Here is a 20,720-nt window from a genome sequence, read left to right as displayed (position 1 = left end):
GGCAATGGACAGGTGATGCCGACTCAAAAAGGCACATGGAGGTTTTACCTTATAAGGGTGAGGAATTGTTTGGGGACGGTCTCTCGGACCTAGTTTCCACAGCTACGGCTGGGAAGTCAAATTTTTTGCCATATATTCCCTCACAACCTAAGAAAGCACCATATTACCAAATGCAGTCCTTTCGATCACAAAGAGGCAAGAAAGTCCGAGGTGCGTCCTTTCTTGCCAGGGGCAGGGGTAGAGGAAAGAAGCTGCACAATACAGCTAGTTCCCAGGAACAGAAGTCCTCCCCGGCTTCCACTAAATCCACCGCATGACGCTGGGGCTCCACAGGTGGAGCCAGGATCGGTGGGGGCGCGTCTCCGAAATTTCAGCCACCAGTGGGTTCGCTCACAGGTGGATCCCTGAGCTATACAGATTGTATCTCAGGGATACAAGCTGGAATTCGAAGTGATGCCCCCTCACCGTTACCTCAAATTGGCCCTGCCAGCTTCCCCCATAGAGAGGGAAATAGTGTTAGCGGCAATTCACAAATTATAACTCCAGCAGGTGGTGGTAAAGGTTCCCCTCCTTCAACAGGGAAGGGGTTACTATTCCACAATGTTTGTGGTACCGAAACCGGACGGTTCGGTCAGACCCATATTGAATTTAAAATCCCTGAACATTTACCTGAAAAGGTTCAAGTTCAAGATGGAATCGCTCAGAGCGGTCATTGCAAGCCTGGGAGAGGGGGATTTTATGGTGTCTCTGGACAGAAAGGATGCTTACCTGCATGTCCCCATTTATCCACCTCATGAGGAGTACCTCAGATTTGTGGTACAGGACTGTCATTACCAATTCCAGACGTTGCCGTTTGGTCTGTCCACGGCACCGAGAATATTTACCAAGGTAATGGCAGAAAGCAAGGTAATCTGCGAAAGCAAGGAGTCACAATTATCCCATACTTGGACGATCCCCTCATAAAGGCGAGGTCCAGAGAGCAGTTGCTGATCAGCGTAGCACACTCTCGGGAAGTGTTGCAACAGCACGGCTGGATTCTGAATGTTCCAAAGTCGCAGCTGATTCCTACGACGCATCTGCCCTTCCTGGGCATGATTCTGGACACAGACCAGAAGAAGGTTTTTCTCCCGGCGGAAAAGGCTCAGGAGCTCGTGACTCTGGTCAGAGACCTCTTAAAACCAAAACAGGTGTCGGTGCATCACTGCACGCGAGTCCTGGGAAAGATGGTGGCGTCATACGAGGCCATTCCCTTCGGCAGGTTCCATGCGAGGACCATTCAGTGGGATCTGTTGGACAAGTGGTCCGGATCGCATCTTCAGATGCAGCGGCTGATCACCCTATCCCCCAGGGCCAGGGTGTCTCTTCTGTGGTGGCTGCAGAGTGCTCACCTTCCCGAGGGTCGCAGGTTCGGCATTCGGGACTGGGTCCTGGTGACCACGGATGCAAGCCTCCGAGGGTGGGGGGCAGTCACACAGGGAAAAAATTTCCAGCGTCTGTGGTCAAGTCAGGAGACTTGTCTGCACATCAATATCCTGGAACTAAGGGCCATATACAACGCCCTAAGTCAAGCGGAGCCTCTGCTTCGCAACCAACCGGTGCTGATTCAGCCAGACAACATCACCGCAGTGGCTCATGTAAACCGCCAAGGCGGCACAAGGAGCAGGGTGGCGATGGCGGAAGCCACCAGAATTCTTCGCTGGGCGGAGAATCACGTAAAAGCACTGTCAGCAGTGTTCATTCCGGGAGTGGACAACTGGGAAGCAGACTTCCTCAGCAGGCACGACCTCCACCCAGGAGAGTGGGGGCTTCATCAAGAAGTCTTCACACAGATTACCAGTCGTTGGGAACTGCCACAGGTGGACATGATGGCATCCCGCCTCAACAAAAAGCTACAAATGTATTGCGCCAGGTCAAGAGACCCTCAGGCGATAGCTGTGGACGCACTAGTGACACCGTGGGTGTTCCAGTCGGTTTATGTGTTTCCTCCTCTTCCTCTCATACCCAAGGTGCTGAGAATCGTAAGAAAAAGAGGAGTGAGAACAATACTCATTGTTCCGGATTGGCCAAGAAGGACTTGGTATCCGGAACTGCAAGAAATGCTCACAGAGGACCCATGGCCTCTGCCTCTCAGACAGGATCTGTTGCAACAGGGGCCCTGTCTGTTCCAAGACTTACCGCGGCTGCGTTTGACGGCTTGGCGGTTGAACGCCGGATCCTAGCAGAAAAAGGCATTCCGGATGAGGTTATTCCTACGCTAATAAAGGCTAGGAAGGACGTGACGGCTAAACATTATCACCGTATATGGCGAAAATATGTTGCTTGGTGTAAGGGCCAGGAATGCCCCTACAGAGGAATTCCAGCTGGGCCGTTTCCTTCACTTCCTACAGTCGGGAGTGACTATGGGCTTAAAATTGGGATCCATTAAGGTCCAGATTTCAGCCCTATCCATTTTCTTTCAAAAGGAACTGGCTTCTCTTCCTGAAGTTCAGACGTTTGTAAAGGGAGGGCTGCATATTCAGACCCCTTTTGTGCCACCAGTGGCACCTTGGGATCTTAACGTGGTGTTGAGTTTCCTGAAATCACACTGGTTTGAGCCACTTAAAACCGTGGAGTTAAAATATCTCACGTGGAAGGTGGTCATGCTATTGGCCTTAGCTTTGGCTAGGCGTGTGTCAGAATTGGCGGCTTTGTCACATAAAAGCCCCTATCTGGTTTTCCATATGGACAGGGCAGAATTACGGACTTGTCCGCAATTTCTGCCAAAAGTGGTGTCATCTTTTCATTTGAACCAACCTATTGTGGTGCCTGCGGCTACTCGTGACTTGGAGGATTCCAAGTTACTAGATGTAGTCAGGGCTTTGAAGGTTTATGTAGCCAGAACGGCTGGAGTCAGGAAAACTGAGTCGCTGTTTATCCTGTATGCATCCAACAATCTGGGTGCTCCTGCTTCAAAGCAAACTATTGCTTGCTGGATCTGTAACACGATTCAGCAGGCTCATTCTGCAGCTGGATTGCCGCCTCCAAAATCAGTCAAAGCCCATTCCACAAGGAAGGTGGGCTCTTCTTGGGCAGCTGCCCGAGGGGTCTCGGCATTACAGCTTTGCCGAGCGGCTACTTGGTCAGGTTCAAACACTTTTGCAAAGTTCTACAAGTTTGATACCCTGGCTGAGGAGGACCTTGTGTTTGCTCATTCTGTGCTGCAGAGTCATCCGCACTCTCCCGCCCGTTTGGGAGCTTTGGTATAATCCCCATGGTCCTTACGGAGTCCCCAGCATCCACTAGGACGTTAGAGAAAATAAGATTTTACTTACCGGTAAATCTATTTCTCGTAGTCCGTAGTGGATGCTGGGCGCCCGTCCCAAGTGCGGACTTCTTCTGCAATACTTGTATACAGTTATTGCTTAAATAAGGGTTATGTTATGGTTGCATCAGGTTTATCTGATGCTCTGTTGTTGTTCATACTGTTAACTGGGTAAGTTTATCACGAGTTATACGGTGTGATTGGTGTGGCTGGTATGAGTCTTACCCTGGATTCCAAAATCCTTTCCTTGTACTGTCAGCTCTTCCGGGCACAGTTTCCTTAACTGAGGTCTGGAGGAGGGACATAGAGGGAGGAGCCAGAGCACACCAGAATCTAAATTCTTTCTTAAAGTGCCCTGTCTCCTGCGGAGCCCGTCTATTCCCCATGGTCCTTACGGAGTCCCCAGCATCCACTACGGACTACGAGAAATAGATTTACCGGTAAGTAAAATCTTATTTTCCCTTTCCCTGAAAAGGACAGAAAAAAGTGGGAAATCCCCCCTATAGTGGACTCTTCTGCATCTAGGTTGTCAAAAAAGGTGGTTTTATCTGTCCCTAGTTCAACTGCTTTAAAAGAGCCGGCTGACCGCAAGATTGTGACTACGCTCAAATCACTGTTCACAGCTACTGGCGTAGCTTATAGGTCCCACCATTGATTGTGCGTGGATTTCTAAAGCCATAGTAAAGTGGTCAGGCACATTACTAGATCACTTAGATACTATGGTTAGGAGTGACATTGAATTGTTTTTGTGTCACATACAGGATTCTGCAGGTTTCATGGTGGAGGCCATGAAGGACCTTGGCATGCTGAATGCGAGAGCTACTTCCATGGCAGTCTCGGCACTCTAGCTACGCCAATGGACTGCGGATGCAGAATCCAAGAAAAGTGTGGAGAACATAGCCTTCACAGGTCAGGCTCTGTTTGGGGACGCATTGGATGCGTGGATCTCCACGGCAACTGCAGGTAAGTCAACCTTTCTTCCCTCAGCAGCACCACTGGCTAGAGAATCTTATCCTACATCTACACTGCAGTCCTTTTGGACCGCAAAATTTAAAAAATCCAAAACCCCTTCCACTTTCTTTAGAGGAGGTTGGGGAAAATCCAGAAAACCTGCACCAACAGGTTTTCAGGAACAGAAACCAGGTTCTGCTTCCTCAAAATCTTCAGCATGACGGTGGACCTCCCAGCCTGGAGATCGAGCAGGTGGGAGTAAGACTAAAATATTTCAGTCACATCTGGGCGTCATCATGCCTAGACCCCTGGGTAACAGATATTGTTGCCCAGGGATACAGACTGGAGTTTCAAGTACTCCCACCTCAAAGATACTTCAAATCAGCCTTACCAGCTTCGTTGACAAAAAATGCTCTCCTACAGGAAGCCATTCAAAAATTGGTTCAAACAAATGTCATTGTTCCAGTTCCACCCTACCTAAATCACAAGGGTTATTACTTAAACCTGTTTGTGGTACCGAAACCGGACAGTTCGGTAAGGCCGATATTAAACCTAAAGTCATTGAACCCCTACTTGAGAGAATTCAGATTCAAGATGGAGTCTCTGAGAGTGGTGATCTCAGATCTGGAGGAGGGGGAATTCCTAGTTACCCTGGATATCAAGAATACGTACCTTCACATTCCAATCTGGCCACCTCACCAGGCTTATCTAAGATTTGCGCTGCTGGACTGTCACTATCAGTTCCAGGCTCTGCCGTTTGGCCTCTCCACAGCACCGAGGGTGTCCACCAAGGTCATGGCAGAGATGATTCTCATAAGGGAAAGAAAAGGAAAGGGGGAGGTGGGATAATATACTTCTGCACAAGTTTTATTATGATTTTATCCCCAATTATTCATACCGTTATTAATTCGATTCTAGAAACTGGGGGTGCTGCCTAAGACAATAATACTGAAGGGCAAAGGAAAATGAAAGAACAAGATTGTCTTTTGTGTTGGCGCACTTGAAAGAAGAGATATATATTTATTTATTACAATGTAATGATTATTACGTTAAAACATAACTTTTATTCTTTATTTATTAAAATATCCTGTTTCATGAAATATAAACATGCATATGTAAATTTTAAATCATTAAATTTGATTACAATATCATATAGGCTCACTGTGTGGTTATTCCATTCTATTGTATTGCTGATTATTATAACTCAATAAATGATTGGTACATTAAAGTTTATCAATGAAATTTTGATTCAGGGGATCATTTATTATGTATCTATTAAATATTAGTATTATATCATCATTGCACACAGAAATATATCTGTTGGAATATACTGATATTCTTTTGTGTACAGGAAAAGAAGAAACATGTTTCCGTACCCCACGTCTATTATGCAAACTTATAATATATCTATTGTCTGCTGACAAGGTTTTTAGATTCCTGTGGATAATTCGATTGGGAGTTCCCTGCAGGGATACATTCTCACAAATATTCCGCAGTACCGTCACATACCTCGTCCAGTACACAGACTAGCTCCTGCTGAGGGTCATATGCAATACCCCAGTTATATGCACCTATAATATATCTAATGTCTGCTGACAAGGTTTGTCTGGCTTCTGTGGAAGATATATGCCTTTAGTGAGTCCCCTTCAGGGGTTTATCTTCTCACAAATATTACACAGTCCAGTCTCAAATCTTGTCTATTACACAGACTAATTTATACTAGAAGTAACGTGCAATATTATAGTGATCAATCACCTTTTAATTCAGGCCACTATTAATCACACATAAAAAATTCATATCATATTCCTTTATATAGGAATTATCATATAGGTTCCAGAAGGAAAAAAGAAAAGTTTGCTGACGGTGGGTTGAAAATATATACAGTTTCTTTATCAGAAATTTCCTATCTGATTCTACACATCTTATGTATTCCTCTGTGCATATGTTTATTTTTCCAGACTTTAATTGGATCTCTTATTATAACTCAAATAAACATACATAAATATGATACAGAAATGTACTAGTCAGTGAGAATAGGAACAAATGAATACCTGGGAAAATAGCTCAACATATTTTAACTATGTATCTAATTATTGGTCACAAAGGCCTGTATTTTAAATTGGTTCTCTGTTGATACATTAAGTAGCATTCCTGTATTTGTTACACAGCAGTTGTAACTAAAGTGTCACTTATATTCTGTATTATACTGGGTAGCTGGTACAGAGTAATAGGAATAATGTCAGTGGTTAATTATTGGTCATAGAGACCTGTGTTCCACAATAATTCTCTGTTAATATATTGGAGCCGGATTCCTAAAGCAACCGTGCTGCAGTTATAAGAGAAATACCGCTTATATTCGATTTTTCCATGTGCACATGGTACACAGTAAAAAGATAATTCTAATAATTTTAAATGGGGACACCCATAAATTATAGGCTGTTCCACATTCAATTGGGTAGATATTAAGTGTGTCTCTTATATTCCGTATCACACTGCTGATGTCATACCATCCGCTGTTTCTATTACACTGCTCTTAAAGATAAAGATATCGCTATCTGCTGTATTTAAGTAAGCAGCTGGTGCGCAGTGATGAAAATAATATAAGCGGTATTTCTCTTATAACTGCAGCACGGTTGCTTTAGGAATCCGGCTCCAATATATTAACAGAGAATTATTGTGGAACACAGGTCTCTATGACCAATAATTAACCACTGACATTATTCCTATTACTCTGTACCAGCTACCCAGTATAATACAGAATATAAGTGACACTTTAGTTACAACTGCTGTGTAACAAATACAGGAATGCTACTTAATGTATCAACAGAGAACCAATTTAAAATACAGGCCTTTGTGACCAATAACTAGATACATAGTTAAAGTATGCTGAGCTATTTTCCCAGGTATTCATTTGTTCCTATTCTCACTGACTAGTACATTTCTGTATCATATTTATGTATGTTTATTTGAGTTATAATAAGAGATCCAATTAAAGTCTGGAAAAATAAACATATGCACAGAGGAATACATAAGATGTGTAGAATCAGATAGGAAATTTCTGATAAAGAAACTGTATATATTTTCAACCCACCGTCAGCAAACTTTTCTTTTTTCCTTCTGGAACCTATATGATAATTCCTATATAAAGGAATATGATATGAATTTTTTATGTGTGATTAATAGTGGCCTGAATTAAAAGGTGATTGATCACTATAATATTGCACGTTACTTCTAGTATAAATTAGTCTGTGTAATAGACAAGATTTGAGACTGGACTGTGTAATATTTGTGAGAAGATAAACCCCTGAAGGGGACTCACTAAAGGCATATATCTTCCACAGAAGCCAGACAAACCTTGTCAGCAGACATTAGATATATTATAGGTGCATATAACTGGGGTATTGCATATGACCCTCAGCAGGAGCTAGTCTGTGTACTGGATGAGGTATGTGACGGTACTGCGGAATATTTGTGAGAATGTATCCCTGCAGGAAACTCCCAATCGAATTATCCACAGGAATCTAAAAACCTTGTCAGCAGACAATAGATATATTATAAGTTTGCATAACAGACGTGGGGTATGGAAACATGTTTCTTCTTTTCCTGTACATAAAAGAATATCAGTATATTCCAACAGATATATTTCTGTGTGCAATGATGATATAATACTAATATTTAATAGATACATAATAAATGATCCCCTGAATCAAAATTTCATTGATAAACTTTAATGTACCAATCATTTATTGAGTTATAATAATCAGCAATACAATAGAATGGAATAACCACACAGTGAGCCTATATGATATTGTAATCAAATTTAATGATTTAAAATTTACATATGCATGTTTATATTTCATGAAACAGGATATTTTAATAAATAAAGAATAAAAGTTATGTTTTAACGTAATAATAATTACATTGTAATAAATAAATATATATCTCTTCTTTCAAGTGTGCCAACACAAAAGACAATCTTGTTCTTTCATTTTCCTTTGCCCCATAGCAGAGATGATGCTACTCCTCCGCATGCAGGGGGTGAACATAATTCCATATCTGAAAGAACTGCTGATAAAAGCATTCTCCAGGGAGAGGCTATTACAGAGTATTGCTCTCTCAACTCGACTACTCCAGGATCATGGGTGGATCCTGAACCTTCCAAAGTCACATTTGAAGCCGACAAGGAGACTGTCCTTCCTGAGGATGATACTCAACACGGAAGTGCAGAGGGTATTTCTACCGGTGGAGAAAGCGTTGGTGATCCAATCAATGGTCTGGGATGTCCTGAAGCCAGCCCGTGTATTGGTTTGTCAGTGCATTTGCCTTCTGGGGAAGATGGTTGCCTCCTACGGGGCTCTACAGTACGGTAGATTCCATACACGGCCCTTCCAACTGGATCTCCTGGACAAATGGTCAGGGTCCGAAAGCCAGAATTTCACTCCTCTGGTGGCTGCAAACTTCTCACCTTCTCGAGGGCCACAGGTTCGGGGTCAGAATTGGATCCTTCTAACCATGGATGCAAGTCTCAGTGGTTGGGGAGCAGTCACCCAAGGGGAAAACTTCCAAGAAAAGTGGTCAAATCTGGAATTCATCCTTCCGATAAACATTCTGGAACTAAGGGCCGTATACAACGGCCTTCTACAAGTGGCACATCTTCTGCAAAATCGGGCCATTCAGGTTCAGTCGGACAATGTAACGGAAGTGTCCTACATAAACCGACAGGGCGGAACGAAGAGCAGAGCGGCAATCTCAGAGGTAACAAGAATCCTCCCCTGGGCAGAAAAGCACACAGTGGCGCTGTCAACAATCTTCATTCCGGGAGTGGACAACTGGGAAGCGGACTTCCTCAGCAGACACAGTCTCCATCCAGGAGAATGGGGCCTCCACCTAGAGGTGTTCACAGAGGTGACAAGCCGATGGGGTGCACCTCAGATAGACATGATGGCCTCTCGCCTCAACAAGAAGCTTCGGAGGTACTGTTCCAGGTCGAGAGACCCACAAGCAGTGGTGGCAGGGACGTGCGGTGAGCTAAATGGCTTAGGAGGCACTAGCTAGCACCAGAGACAGATTTTAACGCAATATATGAGCTAACGGGTTACATCTGGGCATTATACACAGGTGCAGCATTATAAACCCCTGGAAATTTTGTGAGTTTTGATCTGAGAGGTGCGGAAAAGATTGCAAGGTGAGGCATTGCCTCACCTGCCATAGACTTTTTACTGCAGAGTTTTGGCTATAAAAATTATTAGAATAATGCAAAGAAGATATTTCAAACATATTCTTTGTATTTTACATATACTTTATACAATCAAAACTCTGGTGCAAACGTAAGTATGACAGGAAAGGCTCTGCCTCACCTGCCTCACCCCACCGCACGTCACTGAGTGGCGGTGGACGAACTGGTAGCTCCGTGGGTGTTCCAGTCAGTGTATGTGTTCCCTCCACTCATCCCAAGGATTCTCAAACTAATAAAATGAACAAGAGTTCAGGCGATCCTCATTGCTCCGGACTGGCCAAGAAGGGCTTGGTACGTAGATCTCCTGGAATTACTGCTGGAGGATCCAAGGCCTCTTCCTCTTCGCGAGGACCTTCTACAACAGGGGCCGTTCGCCTATCAAGACTTACCGTGGCTACTTTTGATGGCATGGAGGTTGGACGCCAGATCTTATCTCGAAAGGGCATTCCGAACAAGGTCATTCCTACCCTGTTACAGGCTAGGAAGGGAGTAACACAGAGGTTCCCAAACTGTGTGCCGTGGCTCCCTGGGGCGCCCCGGGACACTTGCAGGGGTGCCCTGGGTTGGTGGTCCAGGACCATTTCAAATTATTCATGGTCAGTATAATAGGCAAAACCAGTAATGGTGGCTGCCAGTCATAAAATATGTGGCCAAACAGAAGCAAATCTTGTCCCTCACCACACAACTGACCTTAAGGATGACCTATAAACGCCATCTACTTAATGTAATATTTCTTTCTAAATTTCTCAATAAGAAAGTTTTGGCCTAGGGGTGCCGTGAAAAAAATTCTGATATTCTAGGGCGCCGTGATTCAAAAAAGTTTGGAAACCACTGGAGTAACATCTAAACATTTGGAAAAAGTATGCGTCTTGGTGTGAATCCAAGAAGTTTCCTACGTTGAAGTTTCAACTGGGACGGTTTCTCCTCTTTCTGCAAGCAGGTGTGGATGTAGGTCTATGCTTGGAATGCATTACGGTCCAGATTTCGGCCTTGTCAATTTTCTTCCAGAAACAATTGGCTTCTTTTCCTGAGGTTCAGACTTTCTTGAAAGGGATTCTGCATATCCAACCACTCTTTGTGCCTCCTACGGCACCTTGGGATCTTAATGTGGTGCTGCAGTTCCTGCAATCGGATTGGTTCGAGCCTTTACAGGAAGTGGACGTCAAGTTTCTTACTTGGAAGGCGGTCACACTGTTGGCATTGGCATCTGCTAGACGTGTGTCAAAATTGGGGGCATTGTCATGCAAGAGCCACTACTTGATTTTCCATGAAGATAGAGCTGAGCTCAGAACGCGTCAGCAATTTCTTCCAAAGGTTGTGTCAGCTTTTCATATCAACCAACCTATTGTGGTGCCAGTGGCTACTGACTCCTCAAGTACCTCAAAGTCCTTGGATGTTGTAAGAGCTTTGCACATTTATGTGAAGAGAACTTCTCGTCACAGGAAATCAGACGCTCTGTTTGTCCTTTATGATCCCAACAAGGTTGGGTGTCCTGCTTCTAAGCAGACAATTGCTCGCTGGATTAGGTTTAGCTACGTGGTCAGGGTCGAACACGTTTGCTAAGTTCTACAAGTTCGATACTTTGGCCCCTGAGGACCTAAAGTTTGGTCAATTCAACAGGAACCTCAGCACTCTCCCTCCCGTACTGGGAGCTTTGGTACATCCCCATGGTACTAAATGGAACCCCAGCATCCTCTAGGATGTAAGAGAAAATAGGATTTTAATTACCTACTGGTAAATTCTTTTCTCGTAGTCCGTAGAGGATGCTGAGCGCCCGCCCGGTGCTTCATTTTCCTGCATTGTTACTTGGTTAAGTATTGTTGGTTCAGTCGTTGCTGAATCGTTTCAAGTTGGTTAGCTTGGCTTTCCTTTTGTTATGTGTGAGCTGGTGTGAATCTCACCACTATCTGTGTATTTCCTTCTCTCAAAGTATGTCCGTCTCCTCGGGCACAGTTTCTAGACTGAGTCTGGTAGGAGGGGCATAGAGGGAAGAGCCAGACCACACTATTAAACTCTTAAAGTGCCCATGGCTCCTAGTGGACTCGTCTATACCCAATGGTACTAAATGGAACCCCAGCATCCTCTACGGACTACGAGAAAAAGATTTACCGGTAGGTAATTAAAATCCTATTTTTTTGTGCAGCAAAATTGTGTGTACCAGTGCAACTACAGACCTATGCATCCCTGGAAACGTTGCTGTGTTGTCTTGATTTTACACTGCGCCTCCATTTGCATTTAATTGAAGCCCAGTGACTGTATCCTCATAAATAATCATTCTAAATTATAAGCATACTTGCCTACCTGATCCTCTCCATGAGGGAGAAAATGCTCTGTTCCTGGACTCTCCTGGTAATGTATGATTGCCATCACCTGTGGTGAGCTAGTTAATAAGAAAGGTGTTTCACCACAGGTGATGGCAATCATACATTACCAGGAAAGTCCAGGAACAGAGCATTTTCTCCCTCATGGAGAGGGTCAGGTAGGCAAGTATGATTATAAGCATATGAACCAGTTTGGTCAGTCAGAGTGGAAAACGAGGTTAGCAGATGCTCCCAATAGGCACATTTGTGATTGTATTTGCTGAACTTCAAGTCTTTTGTGAATGTGTGCTGGCAGTGTTTCATTGCAGTCTTGTGTATCTTAGGGTTTGAAGGACCGGATCTTCCCAATTTCACACTTTAGATGACAAAATTGCTTACAGATCTGATCTTGGTAGTTAGTTTTAAAGATGGAAATACAATGTGTACGGCAATTTTAAGAACAGAACTTCTTATGGACCAAGGGCCTAATTCAGACCTGATCGCTGCTCTGCGTTTTCGCACAGCAGCTGATCAGGTCTGAACTGCGCAATCCAGACAGCCGATGGTCATCTCAGCTCAGTGATCGCCTCTGCCTGATTGACAGGCAGAGGCGGTTGCTGGGCGGGAGGGGGCTGGCTGTTTTAGCCACCATTTTAGGGGCACGGTCTGGGCAACTCAGGCTTGCCCGGACTGTGCGGGAGGTGGTCCGCGGCAGCTGCGTGACATCACACGCAGCCGCTGTGACCCGGACAGCCACAGGTAGCTCCCTGCCAGCGCACAGGAGCTGCACAGGTAGGGAGCTACTCATCAAGTACAAAAGCATCGCCGCTGTGTGATGCTTTTGTACTTGTGCGGGGGGTGGGGTAGGGCCAGACATGTGGGGTGGACTAGCCCTGTGCTGGGCATCCCCCCGCATGTCTGAAGACTGATCGTAGCTATGCAAAATTTTGCACGGCTACGATCAGGTCTGAATTAGGCCCCAAGTTATGGGAAACATTGTATTAATAGGCCAATTTTATAATCAAGTGAGTTATGTTTCATACAGTATATTACAACAAATATAGTCTAATTTCTATAACTCTGCTGTTTTTTTCCCTAAAAGGTGACATTTTAGGTCTGGAAATCAATCGTCCTTGGGAATTTCTCCCCGTCTTCCCCTGCAGGACAGTGCTCATACCTCTGCTAACATCAGGCACTGCTTTCTGGATCGTTGAAATACTGCGTCGGTTGGGATTTGAGACAGCTGTGAATTGCGGTTACATTCTTCTAGTGCTCCCTCGACTCTTCATAACGGTTCTCTCCTTTGTACTGGACTACACTGTGTATCAGGTAGCACCAGCCTGGGGATCAAACCCATGGAAGGCATTGGTCCTCTTAGCTATGTCTCATGTGATGCTAGTTTTCTACACAAGAACCATCAGCAATGCTATAGAGGGCATGCTATTTGCTGTACTCCTTCTCCTTACTTCCTCTGGAAAGTGTAACATTACAGTAACTGGCATGGTCTTGGCAGCTGGATTTTTTAACAGACCCACTTTTCTCTGTTTTGCCTTCATGCCAGTACTCTACAAGGTTTCCCAAAGTGACAAGTCACAATTCTCCTACACAGCCGCTATGTTTAATTTAATTAGGATGTTACCCAGTGTAATGTTCACCTCACTCATCTTCATGGTAGCTGATACAATGTACTATACAGGCCATTATCCAGTTTCTATAAATTGCACGGAAGGCTTATTTAACCAAGTAATACAAAATACTATTTTAACACCACTTAACTTTCTGCGGTATAACCTCAACCCCCGTAACCTTGCACAACATGGGGTTCACCCCCCAATAACTCACCTAGCAGTTAACGGTCTTATGCTCTTTGGAGCTCTCCATGTGTACGCATTGTGTTCTGGCATTAACATGATAAAACACAAGATATGGCTAAAATCTAATGTTCAGAAGAGCGAGAATGGGCAGCAATCTCTCCAACAAAACAGCTTACTGTTAATGTTTTATTTTGCACCACTATTACTCATGTCGTTATTTAAGCACCAAGAACCTCGCTTCCTCATTCCCCTGGTGTTACCTTTAGTTTTATTAGTTTCCAATTATAACAGAACGGTGAAAACAAAATGTGTTATTGTCTTGTTTAATGTCCTAGGAGCCCTTTTCTTTGGCTGCCTGCATCAAGCTGGATTAATTCCCAGTTTATTCCACATACAGCAAATTGTGCAGTCTGCATCCTCTGGCAACATGTCATCTCATCATACAATCCTGTTCACACACACATACATGCCTCCTTATTACTTGCTGGGATTGCAGAAAGGACAAACATCAGTGGGTATTATAGATCTTGCTGGCATGCCTGAAGTCCACCTGTGCCAGAAACTACAAGGACTTCAGGCAGATCTGTCCCACCGAAACTCACGTGAGCTGGGGACAAAGAGGCATCATTTTATAATTGTGTTCCCTGGTACTATTAGATCGCTTGTGGAAACTTGTGGTTTGGTCCATAATGCCGAGACCTTCTTTACTCCACATTTGTCTATGGAAGATCCTCCCATGATTTCCCATTTGTTCACAGGTAACTTAATAAGTCACATAGCTCTGCACATAATTGAGGTGAATGTGGACACATGACGGTGATAACACGTTTGAGTCAGTTTCGCAAGCATGCTAATGTTGGCGAAAAGAATATCTACGGGAGACTTTTTTTTTATTACAAATTTGGCCCATCCATATTCAAATGTGAAAATGACACTGTGATTTTTTATGGGATATTACAATAAGCACAAGTTCTAGATGCTGGCATTTAGTGATCAAGTTATTGACATTGACATTGTGTAAATTAAAATAGCAATATTCTTTCACCATGTAGTTAAATGCTGATCTGTAAACATCCCGGCCCTCAGGCACCCTAACAGTGTCTGGGTCTGGGACTGATGGTACAGTAAGTGGTTGTGTGGTACCCCCATAAAAGCCAAACAAAAAAACTTCAGGGGCTGCAGTCACATATGTAAGCTCTATACATAGCAGTGAAGGGAGGGGTAGAAGCAGAGGGAACCCTAACTAACTGTTTGTGGTAACCCTGTTACAATTTGGTTACTGCAAAATACCATTTTATAAATGATATCCTATGTAATAAAAGGCTAACGCTGCGCCTCACTTCTATGGGGGGGGGGGGGATTCAAGTGTTTTGTGTGTTGGTGGCCACTAGATGGCACCCGATGGAGTAATTCTAGTGTTGCTCCGTTCAGGCATGCACAGTCGCCGGTGCTGACATTACTGTTATGTTCCGTCATTTTGACGGGCTGGTAACTAGTTATTTATAAGACAGAGAGGATGTTGCATTTAGACATAGCTGTGCTTAGGCACCCCCACACATTTGATCTGGTTCTACCTTCCACAAGTTCATAGGGATAACTTCTAATGACAATAATTCTGCAATTTAATCTATGATCCGAAAACCAAGATGACTTATACAGGCAGTGGGAACTGTCACTGGGCAGAGCCGGCCATAGGCATAGGCAAACTAGGCAATTGCCTAGGGCATTTGATATGCCTAGGGGCATCAGCAGCTTCTGCTGATTAAAATGATATGCGGCATGCCTATATTCTGTGTGTAGCATTTCATATGCAGATACAGCCACAGTCTCACACAATATATAGGCATGCTGCATATCATTTTAATCAGCAGAAGCTGCTTGTGCATCCTAGCCGCATAGCAATGCAAATAAGATGCATCTTCATAAAAAAAGGTGCCCGACGTTAGCATTGAGGCAAGATTTATGAGGACACATCTGTATCCAAGCAGAGGCAGGGTTCACAGTGTTAGCGGCTGTGTGAGTGCTGTGTGCATGCGAGTGGGTTGGTTGCGCAGTAGTGTTCAGAATATGTGTAAGGGACACTATGTGTGTCATTATGTGTATAAGGGCATTAATAATGTGCAGCATATGTGTAAGGGACATTATGTGTAAAAGGGCATTAATAAAGGTTGTCATAATGTGTAAGGCGCATTAGGTTTATAAGGACATTAATAATGTGTGTCATATGTGTAAGGGGCATTACTTTGTGGAATTATGTGTATAAATGCATTACTAATGTGTGGCATTATGTGTATAAGGTGCTCTACTATGTGGCACTGCATATAGAAAGGGCACTACTGTGTCGTCTAATGTGAATAAAGAGCAATAGGGTGTGGTGTAATGTGAATAAGGAGCAATTCAGTCTGATGTAATGTGAATAAGGGGCTCTACTGTGAGGAGTAACGTTTATAAGGTAAAGTGATACTACTGTGGGATGTAATGTGAATTATGAACACTATCGCATGATCAAATGTGAATAAAGTTGCAGTACTGTGTGGTGTAATTGGAATTGGGGTTACTATTGTGTGGCCATGTCCCTTGCCAGCAAAAACACACCCCTTTTTAGGGCTGTGCGCCAAATGTGCGAGATGTTCCTATTTAAAGTATAGGGGGTACAAACACCAAAATAAGGACTGCTATGGGTGAGGGGCGATTGTGCTGGGAAAGAGGTGCAAGATCAGAGGCGGAACCAGCGGTGGTGCTAGGGGGCACCAGCCAAAATCTTGCCTAGGGCATCACATTGGTTAGGGCCGGCTCTGTCACTGGGGTTTTGTAGATTCAGATTGGGACCCTTGTGATTAGCTTTATTAGTAGGAGAGAAGACGAAGCTTGAGGTCTTAATTAAGCTACTTCTCATATGAACCAATACTACTAGTAGATTAACAGATATGTATTAGTATGCCCAGATTAGAGACTGAACACAGATATACGGGGGAATTCCATTGTTTAATCACGCCAGATCTCCCATCTAAAGTGATGGGAGATTGCAGGGCGATATTCAATTGTCCCCAGATATCGTGCTGATCGTGCCCATATCAGCGATGCGAAAAGTCCTGTTTGGGTGCCCAAATGGGTCACTTTTCGCTCATTTCAGCTTGCCAACCCCAGGGGTAGTGAGCTGAAATGAATGTCTCAGACCCGCCAGCAAAAACATTTGAATAGCTGCTGGCGCGCGCGCAGGTGCGGGGACTCGCGAGAATATTTGAATTCCATCCATAGTCTGTATGGAGACAATCTATAGACACTGCTGGTCTCAGTACTGTAGTACAGCAGAGGCAGGCTGCAGATGGAACAACAGCGAAATGCCTGTAGTACTTGAAGCATTCTGCAGGAGATGTTGATACTAGAGTGCTGCACACAACTCGGAGCAGGTTATAGATATAGATGCACCTGTGTTTAGTAGCACACCTACTGGAATATATGTGCAGTGCAGGACAGCCCTGATGGTAGATAACTGGAATGAGGTCCTGACTCTGAGGTGGAAGTAAATAAACAAGAGCAAGTTACTGTACACCTTTTTCAAAACCATGCTGCAATGCAGGTGGGGCACATTTAAACTGTGCAGAGAGACTGAGATTTTAGAGAGGTGTTTCCAAAACGGAATCTAAATTGCAGTGTATAAATAAAGCTGCTCCGTATTTGTGGGCTACATGCAAAAGCAGCCAGTATTTACCCTGCTTGCAAAAAAAGAAATACATGTGTTTTTACTCCTTGCATTGTAACATGCACAGTTACTTTATCTTTTTTGCTTTACTCCCACTTGAGAATCAGGCCCTGAATGAGTAGTCAGTCATATGCAGAATGCATAGCGTGTAGCTGGAGAGATGCAGAGTGCACTAGTGAATGCAGGTAGCTTGAGATTTGAGGGCCCAATTCAGACCTGATCGCTGTTGTGCGAATTTGCACAGCGGCCGATTATCGAATGACTGCGCATGCATATGCACCCCAATGCGTCATCAAACAGCAACAGGATGGTGTGAAAATTTTGAGCGCAAGGCGTTTGCACTTTGATTGATAGGAAGAGGACGTTTGTGGGTGGTTACTGTTCGTTTTCTGGAAGTGTCAGGAAAAATGCAGGCGTTCCCAAGCGTTTTCAGGGCGGTTGTGTGACGTCAGCCTGTTTGTATCGCACTGTAGGAGTAAGTCTTGCGCTACGCACAGACTGGAAAAATCATTTGCTGGTGAGCGATTTGTGAATGGATTTGCAGATGTCCCCTGTCTGGCGGAATTTTCGCACGACATACACATGCATTCGCGGGGCGGGTTTTCACTCTCTATGGGTGGCGGCTATCTGATCGCAGACCACTGCAAAAACACACAGCAGCGATCAGGTCTGAATGATGCAAGGTGTACTTTGGCAATTTAGGTAACACAGATCTGAGATGTACTGTAGAATGCACTTGGCAAAACAGGTTACTGGTAACAGAGTCAGATGTAGAATGCACTTTGGTAATGCAGTTACAGAGACATTAACAGAAGCTGGAAGCTGCCACAGCCAGTAGCAAGGGCACTGATCCCTAGGAGAAGAGTGTGCTCTGGCAATGAGAATAGCGCTGGAGAGAGTTTATATAGTGCACTCTTAGAGCCTATTGGCCAGGTGGCTCATGTGAGTGTGACTGCAGGAATCTTGGTTGGCAAAAGTCATGTGAGTAAATCCAAGATGGCAGCAAACATGTTCCACCAGGAGGGAGACGCCATGCAGATGTGCCAGCATAGATCTCAGGGATGTCATACAAGACCAGGAGGGACATGGATGGCAGTGATGTAATACCACTGGACCTGGTAACTGGGGCTAAGACCCCAATGTGTGACACTTTCTTATCATGGGTGCCATATAGCAGTGGTTCCCAAACTGGGTGCCATGAGCCACTTGTAGGGGTGCCATGGTTTGGTGGTCCAGAACCAAATAAAATTATCTATAGTCAAAACAAATGCTGGTGGCTGCCAATCATAAAATATGTTGATAAGTAGAAGCGCAACCTTGTCCACCACCATATAACTGACAGGTAAGCACAAGAAACGTAAGTTTTTTTTCTGATTTTCTCATAACAAACTTTTGGCCTAGGAGTGCCTTGCTACTCATTAAAATATAAATTAATCAAGGCACAGCATATTATCCTCTTTGCAGGGGATGTGCTCCTAGATTTCCACCAAAATGTATAGGTTTCCGGAGCAAGATGAAGCGATTATGGAGGAGCGGAGTTTGATGCAGTGAAAGTATGAATTAGGCGCTTGTGCACTAGTCTTATGAAGCAATGCATGGGGTATATTGTAATGAGACAGAGGGGTGGCAAAGGCACATTTGTAGAAGCATCCTTGCTATACTGAGAGTGCATGGCCACATCCAGCCCGCAGAAGGATTTGATTATTTGATTATGATTCTAATAGGACACATCTTGCAACATCCAGTTGTACTTTGGTCAATGATAAAAAGCAAAACATTTGTATTGTCCTCACAGAAATTAGATGACAGTGTTTAGAAACTAAGTCCCATGCTCCTGGTTCCATGTTCATTACTCTGATGACGCTGTAACTACGCTGGATTATTTTCTGATTTGCTACTACCTTGAAAAAGGTCCTAGCAAGGGACCGAAACGTTGGTGAGCCCTTTCAATTTTTGTTTGTTATGGACATATGAGGAACCATTAATATTAAAAAAAATTTTTGGGCATTTATTAAACAAGACTGGAGAGTGCTATCTGTCTTCCACCCCGGTGGATGTACTCTGTATTGTATATATATATATATATATATATATATATATATATATATATATATATATATATATATATATATATATATATATACATCCCAACTGACAGACGCAGGGTACAGGAGCACACTGACATATAGATTGTATATGGACACACACACACACACTGTACAGAGGCAGTGGCGCACGCAGGGGGTTCTGAATACCCAGAAACCACCCCTGAACACCCAAATTCTTTTTATCTGAGATGGAGACAGCTGTGTCTCCATCTCAGTGCAAACCGCCATCGCGATCACTTAAGCTGCTGCTGCACGGAGCTCTCGTCGGGGCAGAGCTCAAGCTTCACAGCAGCCAGTGCCGGTATGCCTCTGTACAATGTGTGTGTCAGTGTGCCCATATACTGTGTGTGTGTGCGTGTGTGTGTCAGTGTGCCCATATACAATCTATATGTCAGTGTGCTCCTGGTCCCTGCTTCTGTCAGTTGGGATGTATTTGTGTGACTGATGCCGGGATATATGTATATAAATAAATTATTTTTTTTATATAAATTCATGCGGAAACCCCCCTCGGTAAATCCTGCGTTTGCCCCTGAGAGGCATACCGACAAATGCACACAGTATAAAGGGGGAGCTGCCAGCCATGCAGAAGCACATACCTTCTCTGTTATAGTGCAGCTCCAGCTCCCTCTTCGTCACCAAATGCTGCACTGTCAGTCTCCGGCTTCCCCCTGTTTCCCTGCATCGCGGGAGGGCTGGGAGCCAGGAGGACACACAGCTGTGCTGTGCTCAGTCTGTGCTTTCTGTGTCCTGGGCCAGCGGGCAGGAGAGCGGATAGGTGCTGGTGAGCGGGTGGCCGCGGCGGTGTAGAGCATGAGTGACGGACGGTCACTCACACTCTGCAGTAGAGCAGCTCCCTCCTGAGTCTGGCGCTGTACGCTGCCGCATACTGCGCGTATGCGTCGGGCCGGCATTGGCTACTGTGAAGCCTGAGCTCTGCCCCGACGAGAGCTCCATGCAGCAGCAGCTTCAGTGATCGCGATGGCGGTTTGTACTGAGATGGCGACACAGCTGTCTCTATCTCAGATAAAAGAATTTGGGTGGTCAGGGGGGGGGGGGGTGTTTCTGGGTACTCAGAAACCCCCCCTGCGTGAGCCACTGCAAGGCACACTAACAATGCAGGTTTTAGTGATATCCAGGCTTGAGCACAGGTGACTTAATTAGCACCTCGTTATTTTGATTTAACCATCTGTGCTGCAGCCTGGATATCACTAAAACCTGCACTGTTAGTGTGCCTTGAGTACCGTGGTTGGGAATGCCTGCTCTAACATTACGTATAGAGCACAGGTTCTCAAACTCGGTCTTCAGGA

General features: G+C 44.5%; 1 protein-coding gene and 1 long non-coding RNA gene across 3 annotated transcripts in view; one reads left to right on the top strand and one right to left on the bottom strand.

Annotated features, from left to right (window-relative positions):
• Positions 1 to 16,144, top strand: part of PIGZ (phosphatidylinositol glycan anchor biosynthesis class Z) — a 79,136-nt gene extending 62,992 nt beyond the window's left edge. Inside the window, exon 3 of the mRNA XM_063916368.1 lies at positions 12,891 to 16,144. Coding sequence (XP_063772438.1) covers positions 12,891 to 14,416 — 1,526 coding nt within the window. The 3' untranslated portion in view covers positions 14,417 to 16,144. The remainder of the gene's footprint in view (positions 1 to 12,890) is intronic.
• Positions 1 to 20,394, bottom strand: part of LOC134909477 (uncharacterized) — a 289,430-nt gene extending 269,036 nt beyond the window's left edge. For both annotated transcript variants that reach the window (XR_010175948.1, XR_010175949.1), the window contains exon 1: positions 20,010 to 20,394. This is a non-coding gene — a long non-coding RNA (uncharacterized LOC134909477). The remainder of the gene's footprint in view (positions 1 to 20,009) is intronic.
• Positions 20,395 to 20,720: the final 326 nt, after the last annotated feature.

This window comes from Pseudophryne corroboree, chromosome 4, assembly GCF_028390025.1.
Source record: "Pseudophryne corroboree isolate aPseCor3 chromosome 4, aPseCor3.hap2, whole genome shotgun sequence".
NCBI classification, from domain to species: Eukaryota; Metazoa; Chordata; class Amphibia; order Anura; family Myobatrachidae; genus Pseudophryne; species Pseudophryne corroboree.
The sequence above is the reverse complement of the archived record's forward strand: the minus strand, read 5'-3'. Positions and strand labels throughout refer to the sequence as shown.